At 34.3% G+C, this 13,000-nt stretch overlaps 1 protein-coding gene across 4 annotated transcripts in view; it reads right to left on the minus strand.

Moving 5' to 3' along the window:
• Positions 1-13,000, minus strand: part of ATP9B (ATPase phospholipid transporting 9B) — a 158,922-nt gene that overhangs the window by 42,641 nt on the left and 103,281 nt on the right. For all 4 annotated transcript variants that reach the window (XM_087890377.1, XM_087890376.1, XM_060682069.2 and 1 more), the window contains exons 14-15: positions 5,465-5,577; positions 581-829 (exon numbers count right to left, since the gene is read on the minus strand). In XM_087890377.1, the coding sequence (XP_087746503.1) occupies positions 581-829; positions 5,465-5,577 (362 nt within the window). The remainder of the gene's footprint in view (positions 1-580; positions 830-5,464; positions 5,578-13,000) is intronic.

The following is a 13,000-nucleotide window of genomic DNA, read 5'->3' on the forward strand; positions in this document are numbered from 1 at the left end:
AAGTGGCTTTCAACCTTCATCACACCAAGCATAAGCTAATATGCTCTTTCACCCTCTTTTAAAGTTACAAATAAAAAAAACCCTTCTTCCTATACCCTAATTTTTATCTATATGCAATCCAGAAATCATAATCTTTTCTGTCCTGGTTCTGGAAAAAAAAATTATCAGAAATACCAAATGAAATCCTTATTTCTTAATTTGATCCTTAATCAAATAGTCCAACTTTACAGTTCTTCTTTTTGCTTTTCATAATCTTAACCTTTAAATGATTTCAATAGTATCATAGGATTTGATCTCTTATCAATCTTTGGCATTCAAGTGGAGTCTTCAATGGTTTCACCAGCCTACATTGTAAATCCCATAGAGGCGTCCTCCAGGATTTCTTGTCCTATCTGTTCCATGTTCAAATAGTTTTCTTTACATAAAGAGGCATCCTCCAAGATTTCTTATTGATTTGCCAAAATCAAAATACATCTCCAAATGATTTGTTAATTCTGCCATATCAGAAAACCTTGTTATATATCAAAACAGTTGATATATGCATTTGACAATTGTGCACATTAAATTATGGCAGCCTTACCTCATCAGGGCTTGAAGCTTGGTAAGTTCTATTTTCATCACTGAAATCCTGATCTACCTCTGCATATTCTGTTTCTCCAGTCACTCCTGTTCGGGATTCATACACAGGTGTAACATTGTGACACAATGCAATAGCTTTTACTGCTTCATGTATTCGATTGCTGACTGTTTTTCGAACTTTAGGGGCAGAGGACTGCATCTTTCTGGAGGGCGTTGAGCTGGTACTGTTTCCACTAGACTGTGTATGCATCTTTGAAATATAAATATAACATTAAGATAAAACAAAACTATCAATTTCTTTCATTTCATCCTAGAACAACTGGATTATAAAGTCCTATGTTTTGTTAATTTTAAATTTTGTGCCAAATGTTCTCTTCTTTAATTATGCATCCTCTTTTAATACCTAAGCTTAACTTTCTATAGGAAATTCATAACCTCAGACCAAAGTTTTCACACAGATACACACAAATGTTATTCATTCCCTTCTTTTGTGAAGAGAAAGGTTGTGCAAATAAGAAACAAGATAAAACCATATGCTTCCTTATACACGTGGTTTGGGAAAGAACACAATATTTTTACCATGTTTGGACTAATGTGAATACATGCAATAGGTAAGTGAATTGTTTTAAGGTAAAGATAATCTTGGAATAATCTTAATTCCCTTTTTCTTAAGGGAAACTTTTCATGTTACTTTTCCTGATATATGTCATCACCACTTAAGAACAACGGGAAGCCAAGTCGCAAAAGACAAGTCAGGCACAGGTGCATTTAGGAGTTATGTTGAAAATCTACAAAAGCTTGTAAGCTTTAAGTTGCTCTCAACATTTGCCTTAATATACGTGCCTTATGTATTATGAAAAGTAAAATTATAATCATTCCTTAGAATATGGTTGCAAAAAAAAAAATGGCCTTATCAAGAAATATAACTATTTGGGACCCTAAATCTCTTACAAGTGAATGCTTCAAAATTTAGTCCCCTTTTATATTTTGAATGGCAACTAGATTACTAAATAATGTTTGCCTTGTAGTCTAAAAATTCTTGAACATTTTCTAAACTGGGGCCTTTGTTTGAAGTGAGGATTCTTAATATTCTCTGTAAAGCTTGGTGTGATCTTTGATCTAACAGAAATGGCACACACACATTCTCTATCTTAGGATACTAAGAGAGGATACACATTCATACAATTTATTAAAAATCAACCCAAGACATCACCAAAAAACATCATCTCACACAAATAAGAATTGTAGGGAGTACAAACTGCTCTTATAGTACTCACAAAACGGTATATTTAAAAAACAGGACAATGCATGCTAATGTTGCTGTTGGTACTGTTATAATAAAGAATGAGGACCCAGATTGTGGGGGCAATAAGCTGACTTTGTATAAATATACAAAAGGATGAAGGCTGTTGCTTAATGCACTGTAAGCCACCCTGAGTCTCCGGAGAAGGGCGGCATACAAATCAAATTAAAAAAAAAAAAAAGAATTATATTGGATTAGCACTGCAAAACAATCTCTGTCATGTCACCGGTATTATAAAAACTAACCTTAAATTTTCTGTAGGGTAACAACATTGAAATCCTGTTTGGCAACAAGCATTTTTTTATTCATATATTGAACACGGAATGAGAATATTTTACCCCTCAAATTACAGTGGAGTCTAATAAAAGGTTTAAGTTTCTGATCAGCTATTGCTTTAAACCTTTGCCTTTGCAATCTACTAACACTGATGCCATTGCAACTACTAATAAATTAAGCAGATTTACTCCTTCTGAATTATGTTATGTTTATTGATGCTTGTGTAATTTAATTTCACACAAATTCCATTAAAGATTATGCCCTCTATCACAAAATGCTTCCAGTGGGGAAATATAATCAGGTTATAATAGATTTGTGTGCTTCAGTAGAGGGGACCTACTTGACTATTGTCATCTTAATAAAACTGAACACATACAAGGTAGAAAAATCAATACCATACAAGAACCACTGTATAACTGGTTGCATTAATAGTTATTGCTTAAGTAAATAAATGCACAACAGTTGCTTTTTGAAGCAACTATTAAGCAGCTATTTAATTTTTATGGAAGATTATTTTCCCCTAATTTATAACAAGTGGCAAAAATGAATTTATTATTGGGGTATTTAATAAAATAATTTACTTAAGAGCAGAAAATTATCTCTCCTTTAAAAATGCTTTACTATTTAGTAAGAATATTGGATTCTGCATCACTCTGTTGTGGTATTCTCACTTAAAGTGCTAGATTTATAACGGGAATGTATTGCATAAATTAAATAGACGTTATACTTCATTCTCCATTAATGCAGTTTCTCTTTGTCTCTTATACTTGCATAGTTTTGTAACTGATATATTGTGATCTAAGAAAGATGGTATATAATATAATATAATATAATATAATATAATATAATATAATATAATATAATATAATGTAATGTAATGTAATGTAATGTAATAATATAATATAACTATAACTATAAATATAATATAATATATTCTAGTATATTTTATTATATTAGTGTTAAAATATTTTAAGTGTTAAATCATATTACTAATCATATTACAGCTCAATATAGGCAACTGCTCTTTCACATGTAGATGTGTTGTACAGAATGTGAATACTAACCCATTTATAATTATTTTTAATAGTTTTGGCTTATTAATATTGTTATATATATATAAGCATGTGCATTGGGCAACATTTGTTGTTTTTTTAATTGTGGAAGCTGAAGTTCAGTAAAATAAGCAGAACAAGAGGTAATGTGTAGTAGACATAATTAAAGCTATTAAAACTTATCATGTAGCTGGTATATTACAATGGTGATGAAAATCATGGACTGTAAACTAAGAGGTCTTTAGTTTAAATATTTTGAAAGTTAATTCAATATTTTGCATAAAACATAGTAGTATCTTAGCTTTTTCCCCACACTTACCAGTATTATTATGAGTAAAAGGTAAGAAGCAAGTGCTTTTGTATATATAATCAGCTTTTCCAAATATGCTACTCTTATCATGGAAGTTACACTAGTATATTTAACACATTTGATGTAAGGATTCACAGCAATGATCTATGTGGTGCAATTCAATAAGGGAAAAAAACCAAGAAATTTTACTTTATATCCCATACTGCATTTATTGTTAAGTGGGCATATATTTATTTGGTATCAGATTCATGGTGAAAATATATTAATATTTTTACAAAAGAGTTTTAAACTTACATATAACTTATTTCAAGAAAAAGATATCTTGAAAAAATGTTATTTACTATATTTTGATAAATTGTAGCATGCAATGGACACATAGAATATGAGGATGAAGCAGTTTTTACAATGAATAAGCTCCATCCATATGATATGGTGCATTCTTTTGAGGAAATCTCCTTTGCCCTGCTTCTCTCTATTGCCGTGATGACGAACCTATGGCATGCGTGCCACAGGTGGCACACGGAGCCATATCTGTGGGCATGCAAGCATTGCCCTATGTCAGCTCCAGCACGCATGTGTGTGCTGGCCAGCTGATTTTCGGGCTTTCTGGGCCCACCGGAAGTCGGGAAACAGGCTGTTTCTGGCCTCCGGAGGACCTGGGTGGGGTGGGGTGGTGAGGGAGGCTGTTTTTACCTTCCCCAGGCTCCTAGAAAGCCTCTGGAGCCTGGGGAGAGCGAAAAACGGGCCTTCCAGTCCCACCAGAAATGGGACATTTCCGGCCTCTGAAGGGGTGGGGAAGGCCATTTTTGCCCTCCCCGGGCTCCTAGAAAGCCTCTGGAGCCTGGGGAGAGCGAAAAATGGGCCTACTGGGCCCACATGTGCCAAAAGCGGGGTGGGTGGTTCATGTGCGCATGCATGGGGGGGCTGGGCACGGGGGGCATTGAATTATGGCTATCAGCACATGTGTGTGACCCCCCCTCCACTCACCCTGCTTTTGGCACACGATGGCAAAAAGGTTAGCCATCACTGCTCTATTGCTTGGTTTCTATCTTGTCCAGGCAAACAGCAGACATTTAAATGACACAAGTGCAGGGCTTAGTGAACATTTCATGCCACTCAGAGGCAAAAACGTACTGTATGCACCAGAGGCAAAGTTGACTTTATCAACTCCATTTGATGACTTTTGATTAACAGCATATGAGTTCAGATTGACAAAAAATGTGATGAGGCACAAATACATGTGCTGTCGCCACTGGTTGTTTATCAAGAGGCATAGCCCCTTTTCAGATCTTTATAGTGAAAACAAACAAAATGGCTTTGTAATTCTTATGCAGTTGTATTCTGTCTAAGGGAACTTTGTTATTGTTTTATTGTTTAACTATTCAAATCTGAAGCTGAAATTTTATCTATGAGAACTAATACATGTTAAATCTTTCATATAGGTAGATTTGAAATATTTTTCATCATGTAATCAAAAGTATAATTTACAAAATAAATAAATATCAACTGCACTATTATATTACAGTATAGGGTAGTCCTTGACTTGCAACTAGGTGCGACCAGAATTTTCATTGTTAGGTAAGGCGGTTGTTAAGTGACTTGTGCCAATTTTGTTGCATTTGTTAAGTGAATCACATGGTCCTTAAGTGAATCTGGCTTCCCTGAATAACTCTGCTTGTCAGAAGCCATCTGGGAAGGTCACATGTGCCCTGAATGCTGCAGTTGTCATAAATACATGGCAGTTGCCAAGCACCTGAATTTTGTATTATGACAGTTGTAAGGGCAAGAATGGTTGTAAGTCACTTTTTTCAATGCCACTGCAACTTCAAGTGGTTGCTAAACAAATTTGTAAGTCGAGGACTACCTGTACTCTAGCTTTTTAGGTATTGGGTTTTATTAACAAAATAACTTATAGTAAGGAAAGTAAGAATAAAAACTAAATACCTGGGAATATGAATTGATAATATGATTTTGAATTTCATCCATTGTGTCTGTTCCATATGAAACAGTACCTAGGTGGAGGCGCTTAAATATCATCTCATTCTGGGTCAGTGTACCTGCAGTACAAACATTGAATACATGCAACTATAAGTATGATGATGAAAATATTATTTATCTTGTAAGTTATAATAAATTCATTTGACCTACTTTATATTTAAGATATACTGCATAATCCAAATATATACAAAATTGTAGAAGTACAGTCATCTTTGGAATATAGAATTAAGTGCTAGCATTCTCAAGGGGGTTACACTAAAGAGCAAAGATCTCTAATGGTCTGTGCATTTCTGACCATATATACTGTATTAATATAGCACAGAGCTCTTTTGGGCTAGTAGGAAAGTTCTGAAAGTAGATCCTGGAGTTTTTCCCAAATAGTTGCCATAATGGGTATAACTAGTCATAAAACACTCACTTATTAGCACACAGAAATGAATATAAGGTTAATCCCACACAGGTTGTTTTCTTCCTACTAATCCAGCATGCCCCTTTCCCCCCTTTGCATATAAGCATACATCGAAATAATGAATACCGTATTTTCCGGCGTATAAGACGACTTTTTAACACATGAAAATCTTCTCAAAAGTCGGGGGTCGTCTTATACGCCAGGTGTTGTTCTCCTGTAACTAGGCAGACCAGCCCGAAAGGCTCTGACGAGCCTTAAATGGCTCTGACGATCCAAGCCCTGACGATCTGCTAATCAGGCAACTCAGTTGGGATTGCCAGAGCCATGGGGAAGGGAAAAACTTTTCTCTTTTCACATGGCTCTGACGATCCAAGCCCTGACGATCTGCTAATCAGGCAACTCAGTTGGGATCGCCAGAGCCATGGGGAAGGGAAAAAGTTTTCCCCCTCCAGCTTGCTTACCTTAGCTGCTTGCCTTGCCTTGCTTCGCTTGCCTGAATCGATTCCATCAGCAAGCAATTCCCTGCCTGCAATCAAGTAGGCAGGGAGTTGTGGACTTCAACTCCCAGAATTCCTCAGCCAGCAAAACAAAGCTGGCTGAGGAATTCTGGGAGTTGAAGTCTACAAGTCTTAAAGTTGCCAAGGTTGGAGACCCCTGTTCTATTGGGTAAGTTTTTTTCCCCTTTGGGATCTTTAAAAAGAATAGTTAATTGGGGTTTTTTTTAGTTGTTCTTTTTTAGACCTAGCCATTTAAAGTTTAGGAAGTTTTAAATTTAGCTTTCATATAAAAATAAAAATAAAATAAAATAAAATAATATTTGTGCAGCTTTCTGAGATTTAGTATGTTTTTGTAGTGTTTCACTCTAATTACACAAACAGACAAAATCTCACAAAGCTGCATGTGGAATTTTGTGTGTGTAAAGTGTGAAAGTTGGGTTTTTGGGCTTTTTGTGGCTGTGTGAGGTTCCTGCTTGTTTCAGGGGCCATTTTGGGTCTAGCACAGCTGCTTTTACATTGTGGGTGAGCCAGTTGTGTTGTGTTGTGTGTGTGTAAAGTGTGAAAGTTGGGTTTTTGGGCTTTTTGTGGCTGTGTGAGGTTCCTGCTTGTTGCAGGGGCCATTTTGGGTCTAGCACAGCTGCTTTTACATTGTGGGTGAGCCAGTTGATGTTTTTTAATTTTTATTTGGTGTGCGTTGGAAGAGGGGTAGTCTTATACGGCGAGTATAGCCCAAACCCTATATTTTAACAGGAAAATTCGGGGGTCGTCTTATACGCCCAGTCGTCTTATATGCCGGAAAATACAGTACTTAAACCCAGAAGCATTTTTTAAAATAAAGATGATTGCAGAGCTACTAATTTTGCTTTCTAGAATGCCACAGGAATAATATACAACTTGACAACTATTGATAACACATGCTAGAAGAAAATTACTTTAACAACCAATTTGGCTATTGCCCATTAACCCTGGGCAATAGAAGTGAAACAGCTTTTCATATCTTTACTTCATTTGTGGTGGTCATGTGATCAGTTGATACTCTTTTGGCATGAAATTGGTGAGATAAGCATCATTACTAAATAAAGAATTGAATGCTTCCCAGCAATGTGATTACTGTACTTATTCATGGAATCAAATCTCAAGCTTAAAAACAAGGAATCTATTAATCGTAGCAGTTAAAAAAAGAATTGCCTAACATTGTAGATAATTTTAAAATTGAGAGATGGGCTAACAAGGCATGTTCATGCCATGTTAGAAAATATCATAGTGTTAAATGAAGCACCAGAGCCAGGAATCACAATTCTATCAGTATGGCTGGATTTTGTATTTTATCTTAATTGCAAAATATATTCTATTTGCAACTTTTACATATATGACAAATATGAATGTTTATGTGTAATAGTTTTTATTTATTATTTTTTATGCATCTTTGATTTATGTTACCTGATAGTGTTTGTGAATCACAGTTCAATAACAAAAGGAAAAACTCCCCTCTGAATTCCATTAAATAAAATTACACAAATGACAAGAACCAACATCAACAATGCCCAAATGCCAATTACATAATTATGCATATGAATGCTGACATAAATATATAAAATATTTCTATTGCATAATTTTAATTATATAAATTAAATTATATAATTAAATTCTATAAATTATATAAAATGCACATAACACATCTTGTTTTGGTTTGGAAGCCTTCATCTTTTTTTCAGTTTAATTGACAATTTATACAGAAGGAAGTAGAACAGCTTTACTTTGTTCATTGTATTTGTATTGTAGTCCTCTAAGGAACGCAAGATAGTACTGGTATTTTATTGAAAGGATTTGCAGTAATTGAAATGTTAAGGCACTCAGTTTTAATGACTAGTATGTAACATGATAGGATATGACATGATGGCAAGCATTCCTTCTATCAAGGAAGGGCCTCTAACAGAAGCTTCCATGCCACTCTATATACTCTTTTTAAAAATAGGATGTATATTTTTGTTTATGTATGCTTTTGCGACTCATTTCTAGTCTTTCAATACTGTCAATATTAATAATGTCATGTGAATATTAATAAGAATTGTGGAAAAAAATATTTTGTTATGAACTGTATTTCTTTAGAAAAAAATGGACTATCACTTGAAGAAACATTTAAAAAAAAACCCATGTGGTAAAGCAGATAAGCATGCTACCTCTAGCAGCCAACTGAAAATTATAACTACTTCCCATTTCAACAAATTTAGCCCGTTAATTGGTGCCAAACCTTGAATTTCAGAATCAACACAAATAGTATGCTTTTAGTATTACTTCCGATCTGTAAGAAACTATAGGGTGTCAGTCAAGGAGTGACATTATGTTCACCACTTTCAACAGTGACATCCTTGATTCCAAGAAACCTTTAATTGAAGAGTGGATGATATAGGGTGTGATGATAAGGCAGACTCAAGAAGTCATCAATGGACAGATTCATTTGTTAATTCAGTCAAGCAAGTTTATATACATAATAATTAAGACTCAGAAAAGGGTAAAGCCTATTTTTTTGGACAATGGGGATATTAAAATTACTCTCATTTTACCACACCCCAGAATATATTATCTTTATAGTCGCCATATTATTTTTAGATGTGTGAACTTATTATCATTAAATAGACCTGTTCTATTTATATCCAACCTCCTTAGAAAGCATAAACGATGTCTAAATGGTGTTAAATGATGATTTAAACAGGGATATGCGGATTTCAGAACTGAAAAAAAGATTACAGGTTAAAAACATGGATTTGGAATTGTGCTTGAATTGTACTTTTTAGAAACAATTTCTCAGCAGAACAAACTAACATTTAAAACAATATTTAAAATCAAAGTAGGACTTTATATTAAATCAAAGGGGAAATATTATTATTTTAGGGTTGCAGAAGGCAAAAACACCATCCATTGGCGGTGACTGATGACTCACACACCACTTTTTTTTTATTTCTGGCAAACCTAGACGTTTTCCAAGGTCAGCTCCTATTCCAAAGTTCCAATGGATATCCTCCTGATGTAACAGTTCCAACATCTGTTTTGCTTGGGGTTTTTACTCTATTAAATTGGGCATAATTATTCCTGTGTTTGGGTAGAAATACATCATGCTTAAAGAAAGAAGCATCAATGGGCTGATCAGATTGAGTATAGTAATATTATTTAATTTCACATAAAATAATGATATTCACTGAAAAGGACTATTAAAAAAAAGCCAAACTATATAGATATCTAAAAGTACAGTCCAACACAATTGCCTAATTTAGTTTTCCTTATTCTAAGGCAAACATTGTGTTTTTTGTCTATTCTAATGGATGTGTCAACTGAGCTAACTCTGCTTGAGTCTTTTTTTTTAAATTATCAGTTGTTATTCAGTAGCTAAATTGTGTCCAACTCTTCACAACCCCATGGACCATAGCATGCCATCTTCCACTGTCTCCCAGAGTTTGCCCAAATTCATGTTCATTGTGTCAATAACACAATATGTTGGGCCAAAGTATTTGAGCTTCGGCTTCAGAATTTGTCCTTCCATGAACAGTCAGGATTGATTTCCAGTCAGGAAAACCATCAGTGCCAAGTACGAATTGTCTTAACTCAAGAATTTTTTCCATTCTCTTCCTATCATAAATGTTAACATATTTGAGAATGAATTTATTCAATGTCTGTTGTGCTTTAGGAAAAATGGTATAAATTTTGAAAAGAAAAATATTTCTTATGTTTATGCTTCAAAGAGCAAGGCAAGTACCAACCCACACAGTATTTCTTCTGGTTGGATTGCAGAAACAACCAGATGAAATGGAACAGCTGCAATAGGGAAGGAAGAATATATGTCATAACTACTTGAAAATAAAAGTTACAAATAAGTATTTATTTTTCTTCATCTCCATGCAATTATATATATTAGAATAGTCAGGCACTATAAAAATGCACTTTTTATTATTATGAAAATGCTTTTACTAAGCCAAGGTTTACCATATTTCAGTCTTCATCTGATTCATTAATGATTAATAAATTTTTATATAAAGGATTTCATTTTTCTGCTATTTGTCCATACACTGAAATATCCTGAATTTAAGACAGTTATGGGTTATAATTGAGACACTATGAAAATTTGACTTGGATTTTGATAATAATGAAAATAGTTTGTTAAAATAAAAACATCTATTATGGAATATCTGATTCTACTGCTTCTATTTTTTTATCACAGAATTTGTAGGAGTTGTGTTCCATCACCTTTTGCATGTGTTAAGTATCTGGTCAAAACAGGTCAATAAAAGCTGGGGAAATATGAATCTGGTATCTGGCATCTCAGTGACAGAAAAGAAAAAGAAAAAATGTGTGTTGCAAAGTCAGAATGTGAAACTCTGGTCTTTTTTTTTTTTAACCAATGTCCCCTGCAATCAGGTGATTTGCATAATAAATTGCAATGCACATTTTGCCATTTACCACTCTTGCCTCCTATGGATGACTATGGCTGGAGATCCAAACAGATGTGTAGGACTGTGGTTGCTCATATTTTATTTATCTTTGCTGAATTCAGGACTGTCCCCAGACTGAAGTAAACCTGTAGCAGTAGTACTGGGGTTAATCACATTAAGCAGTATAGAATCTTGTAGTATGTTTCAACAGACAAAGGAAATACTATTCCACTCCTATATAGACAGTCCTTGATTTATAGCCATTAGTTTAATGACTGTTCAAACTTAGAATGACACTGAAAAAGTGATCTACAACAGGTTCTTGCACTTAGGACTGTCATGGTGTCCTTGCAATCATATTATCAAAATTCAGGTGCTTGGCAACTGGCATGGATTTATGACAGTTGCAACATCCTGGGTCACATGATCACCATTAACAACCTTCCTAGTGGGCTTCTAAGAAGCAAAGACAATGGGGGAAGCCAGATTCGCTTAACAACTATGTGATTTGTTTAACAACAGCAGTGAAATGTTTAATGACTGTTTAATGAAAAAGGTCATAAAATCAGGTGAGACCCACTTTACAATTGCATTGCTTGGTGATAGAAGTTCAGTTGCAATTGTGGTCATAAATTGAGGATTACCTGTAAAAGGATACAATCTGAAAAATGTAGAAGGGTGAACAAAAGGAAATATTTCTGATACATATACTGTAACGGACCCATTTCACTTATGAAAAGGTAATAAGATCAAGAAAAGATTTTTTCCTCCAATATGCAACATAGCTTGAGGACTACTCAAAATTTCTACTACCGGTTTGCAAGAACCGGGGAGAACCGGTAGCAACCCACCACTGATTGAGAGTCACTAGGAGTGTGATAGCCTATAAATGGTTTAATCCATCCAACCAACCAACCAACCTCTTCAAACAAATTTCACCAACAGATGTGAATGCCAAACATTTCTTGGTGGCAGGTTGGAAGACAGAAATTAAGGATATGCAAAATAAATTTGAAATGTTATTTGAGCCTGAAACATAACATTTCAAGTTTGAAATAGTACTTTTGGTTTCAAAATGGGTTATTCCAACCATCAGGAGCCAATTGAAGCTCAGAATTGCACCTGAAATAGAGCTGCTTCAAGCATTTCCAGAATGATTGGGACAACCCATTTCAGACTTGAGCCAGTTATTTTGAGCAGAAAATGTTTCTGCATTTGAAGCATTTTGCCTACTGCTAGCAGTGATAAATTTAGTTGGTAAAAGGAACCAAAATAAATCAGACAATAGTCACCTGTGAAGAAAAACTCCTCAGAATAACTTCTCAACATTGTTCCTGTAGTGACAAAAATGGACCTATGATATCTTGTCCCTTTGAGGCAAATGTATGTAGATTTTCTCAACATAGAGGAAAAGTTATAAACCTCAGCTTGTAGACTCCAGAACAGAGCTCTTTTATCACATATGTTTGGATAAAATAGTTATAATTTAATTTTCTGTATCATTTTAAAAATGGTTTTGGGAATTTTACTGATGTTTTAATTTTGTTTATGATAAGTAGTGAATTCCAGAAACTTTAATAAGAAAGATTTCTAAAATGCTATTTATTAAACATGTTCTCTATAGCATTAAAAATTTTTTGTCCACAATTGTATCATTAAACACAGGAGAAAAAATATAGAGATGTTAGAGGACATGGACCTGATGAAAGTAAGATAGAACGGAATTGTAAATAGGAAGGGATTAGAAAATGTAAATTCTCTCTCAAATCCATGGTCAGTATACTAAAAAAGGTTAAGGGGTTTTTGTGGCGAATCTGTACAACAAGGTAAAATATTTCAAGAATGTTTCCTTGAGATTTTTATGATCTGATAAGGAAATCTAGTAGTCTAAAATTAGGCCTGAAATTTGCTCTGTCTAATTTAAATGGTAGTATTGACTTGGCTTTTTATCTGATTAGGACAACTTTCAAGCTCTGAAGGTGGTCTCAGTAATTTGTAGTGAAAATGAAGAAAAATGAAGTTTCTTGCAAAGTGCATCAGCCACTACCTTTGATTATTCCATTTGTGGAAATAAAAGCACTCATCCAATTCATAGAAAGAAACATCACTTTAATGGCATCCAGATGAAGAATGAAATATGTATAGGAATCTT

This window comes from Pantherophis guttatus, chromosome 3, assembly GCF_059756535.1.
Source record: "Pantherophis guttatus breed Tessera chromosome 3, ASM5975653v1, whole genome shotgun sequence".
NCBI lineage: Eukaryota > Metazoa > Chordata > Lepidosauria > Squamata > Colubridae > Pantherophis > Pantherophis guttatus.